The sequence below is a fragment of the Talpa europaea genome (genome assembly GCF_964194135.1).
Source record: "Talpa europaea genome assembly, chromosome: 5".
NCBI classification, from domain to species: domain Eukaryota; kingdom Metazoa; phylum Chordata; class Mammalia; order Eulipotyphla; family Talpidae; genus Talpa; species Talpa europaea.
In genome coordinates, this window is record NC_140071.1 from 92,107,063 (window position 1) to 92,117,050 (window position 9,988).

Consider the following 9,988-nt stretch of genomic DNA (forward strand, 5'->3'; position numbering starts at 1 on the left):
TCTTATCTCCCACTTTGATGGTGTGATGCTGTTTTCGCACCAACAGAATGTGAAGCTTTCCTGCCATATACCTGGGAAGGAAGAGATAAGACACTCTTTTTTTTTAAGGATTTATTTATTTTATGCATACAAGAGCTGGGGTACAGGCCAGAGGTGTGTGTGTGTGGGGGGGGGGGGTGTGACAGGATTCACAAGAGACAGAGTGGGGAACAGAACAGGTAGATTGACTGAAATACACTGCTGAGAGGAGCAGTAGGCAAGTCAGGAGAGGTTTGCTGCACCATGTGGGTTGCTCCCTGGCTGGCCGGGGATCGAACTTGTGCTGCAGAGGCTGCAAACAGCTTCGCAGGCTGCGTCTTAACTCCTTGCGCCACCAGGAAAGCCCCAAGATAAGACAGTCTTATTGTACACCTTGCTCCCCTAGCCCATCTTAGTACAGAGGGTTTTCTACTTTACCTTTTTATCTGACAAAAACAGATGAGTTAAAAAAAATGAGTGGATCCCTCCAGAAGGAAAGTTACATCATAAACACAACTATTACAAAAAAAAAAAAAAAAAGGATCATGTCAAACGAAATATTTACCAAACATTATTCTTTAACATTTGAGAAGCTGATGTGGAGGTTATGTCCAGCATGGCAAATACAGCATAGACATGTGTGGCTGGGACATAGGTAGGCATGTCTTTCATAATAGAAAGTGGATCACTGATATGCAGTGGCCCCACCCCTAGACTAATTGTTTAGAAGCAGAGAAGGGCCTGAGGTCTCTTCTCTCCTCTGAATTAGTGGTTTTTAAATTCCCAATTTTCAGTCCTGATCACAGGACCGCTTTGCAGCTTTTCATGGAACAAGGGAGACACCAGATAAGTGGATACATTCATTTGTGTATTTTTCTGATGGATATAATTTACACAGTGGTTTGTGATGCAACCAAAGTGAAAGTAACCTTGAGTCATAACCAGTTCATCATTCAGGTGAATCTTTACCTGACCCCCACTTTCATAGTCTTACTTAGTTTAGCTTCTCCCACCACTGAGCTTTTGATACTTTTTTCCCTACTTTATCTTCACCTTAACCTTTATTTTTCTTCTTCCTTAAAACTTTGACTTTTCAAATAAGAAATATTTTCCCTGTTCTATAATGTTTTTTCAATCATTTCGGAAGTTTATCATGTTGGGGGTTCTACTAAGGTGTGAAGTATATCATTAATCCTTGCCAAAAAAGTAAAATTTCAGAGACAATGAACTGATATTCACAGCATTACAATAACTTGCCCAAAGGAACACAAGAAAGGATATCAGAGCCAGGTTTTGGATATAGAACTATATGTCTTTAAGGAATATGCTCCTTCACTATGTCAAACATACAAAACCTTGTTGTTTAAAAATATTCATAAAATCTACCCAAGGACACAAAAACATCAATTCAAAAGGAAACTTGCACCCTTATGTTTATTGCAGCACTATTTGCAATAGCTGAGATATGGAAACAACCTAAATGTCCAAAAACAGGTTAGTGGATCAAGAAGACATGGCATATATACACAATGGAATACTATTCAGCAATTAAAAAAGATAAACTCATGCCATTCACAGCAACATGGATGGAGCTGGAAGGGGTTGTACTCGGTGAAATAAGCCAGAAGTAAAGAGAAAAGTATCGTATGGTTTCATTTATAGGAGAAATATAGGGAGAACAAACAGTTCAAACAAAGGACAAAACTTGCAGGCAAACTATAGATCTGAGGCATACAGCAGGGGAGGGGGAGGGAAAGGGATCAAAACAGGGGAAGAAAGAACACAAGGGACTATGGTGATGGGTCACAGGTGATGTGATGGTGGGAGATTTATGGGGACCGCACCTGAGGGGAAAAATCAAATATTGTACAAAAACGAACAACAATGTAAGAAAAAAAATAATTAAAAAAGTATTCATAAAATCTTCTGCATGCCTGAATAAAACTTATACAGGGTTAATGATTGATTCTATATGTTTTCTCAGGAGTGCTGACTCTCTGAACTGTACCTTTAAATTTCTTTCCTGGCCCTTCCTGATCCCTGTTATGCCAACTTCCTCTTGCATTTCCTACCCCCAGTGCTAGAACAGGCCAACTTTTGAAAAATAATCATATCAAAAGATTGTGCAATTAATCTTCTTAAACTGAATTTCAGAAATTTCTGTCCTCAACATATTTTAAATCAGACAACCCTTCCAACATTCCATCCCTCTACCTGTTTCTAAGACTACTATAACTCATATCCATAGCTGCTGAAACCACAGACTTGATAACTTAAAACAACATAAACTTTTTGTCTATAGTTCTGGAGACTAGAAATTAAAATCAGCTTCAGAGGGTTAAAAGGTAACAGTATGCTACATTCAAGAGGGTCTAGGGAGAATCCTTTTCTTTTCTTTTCTAGCTGCTGGAGGCCATCTACCTTCCCTGCTGGTTCTCTACTTCCTTGCATCACTTATCTCTTGATTTCATCACCACAACTGCCTCTCCTGCTACCTTCCTCCCGCTACCTTCCTCTTAGAGGGTATCTCGTGATTACATTTAAGGACAATCCAGGGTAATCTTCCCACCTCCAGATCATTAACTTAATCACATCTGCAAAGTCACTTTTGCCATATAAGAAAACAGCCACAAGTTCCAGGGATCAGGATATGGACATCTTTGATGAAGTCATCGTTTAGCCCATCATAGTCAGTAACATATGACAACAGAAAAGTATCAAATGTCAGCAATATTATGAAAGTGAAAGAAAATACTATGATAACAATAGGTCACATAACCTCAGTAATAAAACCTTCAAAGTTTTTTAAGGCAATATTTTCAAATCCTTTAATTGAATTTAAAGAACTTTATAAACTTTTCATTTAGCATGTCAGAATACCCAGTGGGGAAGTCTTCATGGACAACTCATTTTTCTTCTCCCAATTAAAAAAAAAAGCTAAACTCATTTCTGAAAGGATTAAAGCAAGAATTTATATGTATGCAAGGTGCAATTTAAATCAAGTCATGGGAAAAGAGCCATAAGCTAATAAACACTGCCTAGGGTCATAAGGATATATCTATCTTTTGGTTATTATTAATTCTGTTATAATTTAACTATAACAATAACAAATTATAATAATTAAAAATTAATATAAAAATTAGGTAGATATTATCAAAGTAAAGGTCATCAAGTAGCAAGGAAAATTAAGCAACGTTGTTTAAACATCAAAGATGTCTTTATACTTTCTATACAATTCTATATACTTTTAGGCAGTCACTTTTTGTTTTTAAATTACATATTTATTTGTGTTATGGATCAGCTTGTTGGCAAAATGTAGGTGAAAACTTTCAAAATGGCATTAAAAGATGAATCTCTTGAGCAATGTTACCTGGGCTTCTACAGTGATAGAACTATCACTGTAAGAAACTGTCTAGCATTGTCAATAACTGTCCTCACTCAAGAGTCAGAGTCATATTCTGATTGAAGTGCCATTTAACTTTTCTGTGCTTCAGTTTCCCCAGTTTCACTTAGCAGTATTGTTGTGCAAATTAAATGTTACAAAAGAAATCAAAGCTCCCAGAAAATTTTAGCTATCTTCTTTATTTCAGTTTTTAGCTTCACCAGTTCAGTTTTTACAAACAAGAAAATTTTGGAATGACCATAAACTATTGATCTTAAAATCGTGACATAGTGAATTAATTTCTAGTATTTGCATTCATCAAATTAGATCACAGAAATAGGCTCTCTCAGTAACAGACACATAGATCAATGAAACAAAATAGAGAACCCCAAAATGGACTAATGTAAGCATGCTTAACTAATCTTTGACAAAGATACAAAAGCAATTCAACAAAAGGTTAGTCTTTTCAACAAATAACTGCATCAAATGAACATATATAGGCAAAATGAAAACCCTTGATCTGTCTTAGGTGTTATACAAAAATTAATTCAAAATGGACCATAAGCAAATATAAATTGAAACTGCAAAACTTTTAGGAAAAAATTTACACAAGAAAAATTCTTCAGAATCTAGAGCTGGGAGGAGCTCTGATATTGTCACCCAAAATACGAAGTGACAACATCAAAGGCTGGGAAGGCTATAGAGAGAGAAACTGATCACTCACACATAGCTGGTGGGAGTGTAAAATGATTAAGCCATTCTGGAAAACAATTTGTCAGTTTCTTATTTAACTAAAACTAAACTACCACTGAGTACAAACAATTGCACTCCTGGACATTTGTCCCCCAAAATTGAAAATTTACATTCACACAAAAAGTAGCAGCTTTATTCATAATTGCCAAAAATTGGCATCAATTCTGATGCTCATCAACAGATGAATATTTAGTGTGGTACATCCATATCATGGAATATTAACAGCAATAAAAAAAGAAGAAATTATTAATACATGGAACAACTTTGATGGAACTCCAGAGAATTGTATTATATGAAAAATGTCAATTTCCCAATCCAGCATTCTGAAAAAGGTAGAATTATGGTGATAGTAAAAAGATCAGTGGTTGTAGGGATTTAGAGGGAGAAATGGGTAAATGGGCACAGCACAGAGAATTTTAGGGACAGTGAAAATACTTCTCTGATACTGCAATGGTAGATATATGTCATTACGCATTTGGTTAAACTCACAGAATAAGCATATCACAAGTAAACCCTATATAAGAGATATAATCCACAGCTTTTGCATGATAAAGATGTGTCAACGTAGGTTTATTGATTGTAATGTGTGTGCTGCTGTGGTGGAGATGGTGGTACTGGTATTCTGTATTACAAGCTCCATTTTGCTGTGAACCTTAAAAGCTCTAAAAAATAGAGCATACTTTTGAAAAGGTTACCCAGTGTATGATTCCACTTATATAATATTAATGAATGGTGAAATGAACCAAGGAACAGATTAGTGGTTGTTTAAGAAGTATGGAGTTGGGGAGCATATGGGAGGTGGTGAGTGTGACCATAAAAGTGCATCTGAGGGAGCTGTGGTGTTGGAACTGTTCAATATCTTGACTGCGGTGGTGGATCCGTGAACCTATAGGATGATCTAACTGTACAGAACTTAATAGACACACACATATATGCAAACATACAATACATACATGCATGTATGTGTATGAGTACAAGCAATTCTGAGTAAGCTTGGTGGACTGTATGCATGTCCATACACTGTTTGTTAGTAAACTATCACTGGCATTACTGGGAAAACTAGACAGTGTACAAAAGATTACTCCATTTTATTTATCATAACTGCATGATAAACTATAATTATAATTTTTAATTATAATTATCTCAATTTTAAAACTGGACTACTTTAAATTCTCCAGCAGGTTTCAATGATTAGAAGAGAAGCTTGATATAATTCCCTAATTTGGCCATTTATAGCCAACACTGATGCAGCAACTACAGTCAACAGTCTATGAACGTGAGATGTTGCTCCTCTTTGAGAACAGAAATCTATGCAAGCATAGAAATGGCTGGTTTCCCAGCATCAGAGGCTTGCCTCACCTTGCCTGTGAGGTGCCCTATCCTCCAGAAATTAAAGGAACCAAAGTTCACACAGTTCAATCGTGCCATGTTTGGGGGCTCATGGCTGTGCTGTTGTCACTGAAATATGTAAAACTGATCTGCTCAACTGGATTGAAGCGACAACTGATGTTTTTGAAGACAAAAATTTTATGCCATGAAAACTTACATTAAAGATGACACCAGCCACCAACAAAAAAAATTATAGCATAAAACAGGGGGCAATGAGAATCAGAAAGAGCTATAAAGAGAATCTCTTTCTCTTCAGTAAACAAAGTAGTGGGTTTCTGGCATTCTCTCAGAAATAAAAAGAATAAAGCTGGATGTCTATACAGTAGTTACCACTTCAAAATGAATTTCATTTGAACCATGAAATTGCTTCCAATATCTCACTTGTAGAACGTCAAGATTTCGGTGGGATCTAATTGATCCCATCTGATAGGAAATAATCAATTTTGATACCAGTAAAAGGGATATGTTGAATATTAAACTAAGAGACATCTGAATCAAAGAACTAATGAAAGACAAAAATGTGGAACAATGGAAGAAAATCAAATGGGAAGCTGCTTTACTATTGACTTTTAATTTTTACCTTCTGATTTTTTGCCCTTTTTCTCCTTCTATTACTTCTTCTCTACCTCTTCTCTGTATTGTTTTGTTTGGCCTTATTTTTTAATATTCATCATTCAAACTGATTACCCACTTTTTACCTCAGTAAAAAGTTTGTTTCTGGACTTTAGATATGTCTAAATCTTTTCTGAACAACTTTGAGAGAACAAAGGAAAATACAGAAATCTGTTTGCATTCAAGATTGAGAAGCAGGCATCTAGGGAAGGAATATGCACAAATAATATAAATAACTAAGCCTAGTAACAAAACCTTAGTCATCAGCATAGAAAAAGCACATGTTTCTTATAAGCCATCTGCCCTGACCCATTCATTCAACCCTATATTGAAACAAAAATATGTATGGGATCTTTTCACTAAAATGTCTAATGCACCTTCACCAAGGGAGCACTGGTTTAGTATCCACATGGCAAACAAAACCCAACATGGGAGACACCCTCCCACCTCTGCAGGGCAGGCTGTGTGTAGCTAAGCACCCTACAATTCACTGGAGGGTCCACAGGGTAAATGCTGCCTTAATACACCAAGGAAGCACTGGTATTTGGTGATGGTGGCTACAGACTATGACTACTAGGAGACTCTGGGCACTGAAACAGCAAGTAAAATGTATTACACAGCCACCAACAGTTAAAAAGAACATCTTTGAGACCACAGGAGATGCCCTGGACATTTCCAGAAATGTATAGACAAGATCTGACAGATAATGAAAATCATGAAATAGCATGTGATAAAACTAAATTCAGAAAAAAGTACAATTTGCTCTGATTTTTACCCTTAAGCTGGTGTAGTTCAAATAAATATATATATTTATTCAAAATATATTTTGATATAGGATTGCCAGCAATTAATTAAATGTAGTATATAAGGTCAATTGTCCAATAGATGTGATCTTTACCTCTGAACAATCCATGAAGTATTGTATATACTAAGATAGAAGATAAAAGTTCATGAAAGACTCTAAGGTCTTACAATTTGTTCCATGATTATACATAGGAATCTAATATATTTCTTCCTCCTAAACAGAAAATCCCACGTGCACCTTTAGCCATTATTGACACACTCTTTTAAAAACTACACTCTTTTAGACGGATGGGAGACGCGACGGTGCGGGTTCCTGGCTCGCGATCTGGCTGGACGGGGCTGGGCCGGGTGGTGCTGAGAAGGGAGAGCTAGAGAATCCTGCTTATCTATGAAATGCAGTTAACTCGTCAGCTGGACCTATTTCCCGAATGCAGGGTGACCCTTCTGTTATTTAAAGACGTAAAAAATGCTGGCGATTTGAGAAAAAGGGCCATGGAAGGTGCCATTGATGGTTCATTAATAAACCCTACAATGATTGTCGATCCATTTCAGATACTTGTGGCAGCAAATAAAGCAGTTCACCTCTACAAACTGGGAAAAATGAAAACAAGAACTCTGTCTACTGAAATTATTTTCAACTTTTCCCCAAATAATAATATTTCAGAGGCTTTGAAAAAATTTGGTATCTCAGCAAATGATACTTCAATTCTAATCGTTTATGTTGAAGAGGGAGAAAAGCAGATAAATCAAGAATACCTTATCTCTCAGGTAGAAGGTCATCAAGTTTCTCTGAACAGTCTTCCTGAAATAACAAATATTACAGACGTCAAAAAGATATATAAATTATCTTCACAAGAAGAAAGTATTGGGACATTACTGGATGGTATCATTTGTAGAATGTCAACAAAAGATGTTTTATGAAATGACAGAAATGTCAACAAAAATTTTTCAGCATAAAAAAATTTGATTTCCCTTTCCTGATTATAAAGTTAATATAGACATCTCTGTTATAAAGATATCATCATAAATGAGTAGAAAGTTGAAGCTTCCCTGTGATCGGTGTTCAGACTCAGATCTGTGCTCATAATGGCTCCATCACACTGTCTTTCTGTGCCATCGCTATAATATGTTCTTTTCATCAGTGTGTAACATTGCTTATGCTTTTAATTGCTTTCAAATGTTCAGTTTTGCAAATTTCTGTACATTTCCACTTCTTGAGGATAGCCTCCGTAGAGCAGAATTATTAGGGAAGATGTTACGAACTTAAAGGATTTTAATATTGGGAGCCTTTGCACATGCCACACTCAGCAGTATTGCTTTTAACAGACTTATTGCCATTTTGAGAAGTTGGACTGTGTGTTAGAAAAAGTGGTTTTAAAGGTGTTATTTCTGGGCCTCCCCTGCCGCAGACTTGCACAGCAGTGAACGATGAGGCCGTCTCAGGGTTGAGAGACTGCGCAGGGTGGTCAGGGATTCGGTTAAAGAAATGACAAACAGACACACTTCAAGAGTGAAAATTTGAGTGTAATTTAATTTGAGTTGGTGACCAGTATATATATGTTTTCTAAAAGCATAGGAAAGGCGAACATCAGTGAAGAAATCAGCTTGCTTATAGGTCTAGCTTATCATTGACAGGGCAGTGATTTACATCTGGACTCAGGCGCATTCCTAAGTAGTTAGGCTATTAATTTTTCTTTTTATTTTATGTGAATACTTTTTATTTAAACTACTCACTACCACTAAATTACTATTAATTAGCACGGGTGAATTTTACTTTTCACAATATAATATTTTTATCATTAAGATTAATACTAACAAGGCTACGCATACAACAGAGAAATTAAGCTAACAGTTCTATTAATACACAGAGTTTAGTAATGTTTCATTTGAATCAGCCTAGTTATTAGATTTCGTATGTTCTTTTTTAATCGGCAAACCAATGACCTTTTTTGACAGAGAAAGAGAAAAGATTTTAGAAAGAGAAAAGATTTTATAGAGACAGTTGTATTAGAATGAAGTTTGTGGGTCTAGAGAAGGTGAGATAAGTTTCCTTGCGGACAGCATTCCTGTAGTGGCTCCTGGTGGGCGTTATCTTTCAACAGGCTTCCGTCTTATCTATGTCTTCAGGGAGTTTGCTGTTCTCCCCCTGCGCTGGTTGCCCAGCCGAACCTAGGGACCAAGGCGCAAGCCATTAGCCCTAAGGGTCACTGCAGGGGGAGGTGCAGCACTCCCCAGTGGCGCAGCGGTTGAGCTTTGGGTTGCGAAGCTGCCAGCAGCTTTTCAGCTCCGGTTCGATCCCCAGCTGCTCCCCGGCCACCGGAGGAGGGTCCCACATAGCACACAGACCTCTCCTGCTGCCCACTGCTCCCCTCAGCAGTGTACTTCGGTCCTTCTGCCTGCTCTGCTCCCTGCTCGGGCTCTGGTGAATTCTCTCACCCTCCCGCGCTTCTGACTATACCCAGTGCTTGTATAAATAAATAAATCTTTAAAAAAAATTCTTTATTGAAAAAAATAAATAAATAAAAATAAAGGTGTTATTTGTCTAACTGTATTTGTTTTCAACTCCTTTGACCCTTTGGGTCAAGAAGAAATAAAAGACAATGTAATAGGAAAGAAAAATTAGCATAAGTTCTACAAGACTTATGAAACTCCTTTTGAGCCAATTTGGAATAATGTTCTTTTTTTAATTTTTTTTAATTAATTATTTTTTGTTTACATCATTGTTCATTTTCAAACAATATTTGCTTCCCCCCACCCCCTCACATGTAGTCCTCATAGAGTTGCCTTCACCAATGCACCAGTGCATCATCACCTCAGTCCCCTGTGCTCCTCCCTCCCTCCCTCGCATCCCTCTCCCTCCTCCTCCCCTGCAGTATGTCTCTGATTTATAATTGTCCATTTTTGCTTTGTTGTGTTTTGTACTGTTAATATTTTTTTACACTGAGTCTTATTTGGCTCCCCTATATTCCTGCTATAAGTGAAACCATTGATATTTTTCTTTTTCCTTCTGGCTTATTTTGCTGAGCATAA

The 9,988-nt window shown here is 36.9% G+C and overlaps 1 protein-coding gene across 1 annotated transcript; it reads left to right on the top strand.

Moving 5' to 3' along the window:
• Positions 1-7,351: 7,351 nt before the first annotated feature.
• On the top strand, positions 7,352-7,879 carry LOC311171330 (EKC/KEOPS complex subunit TPRKB-like; the record flags this gene model as incomplete). Its single annotated transcript, XM_084234069.1, has 1 exon — positions 7,352-7,879. The coding sequence occupies one exon, from the start codon at positions 7,352-7,354 to the stop codon at positions 7,877-7,879; it is 528 nt and encodes a 175-aa protein (XP_084090195.1).
• Between the last annotated feature and the right edge of the window lie 2,109 nt (positions 7,880-9,988).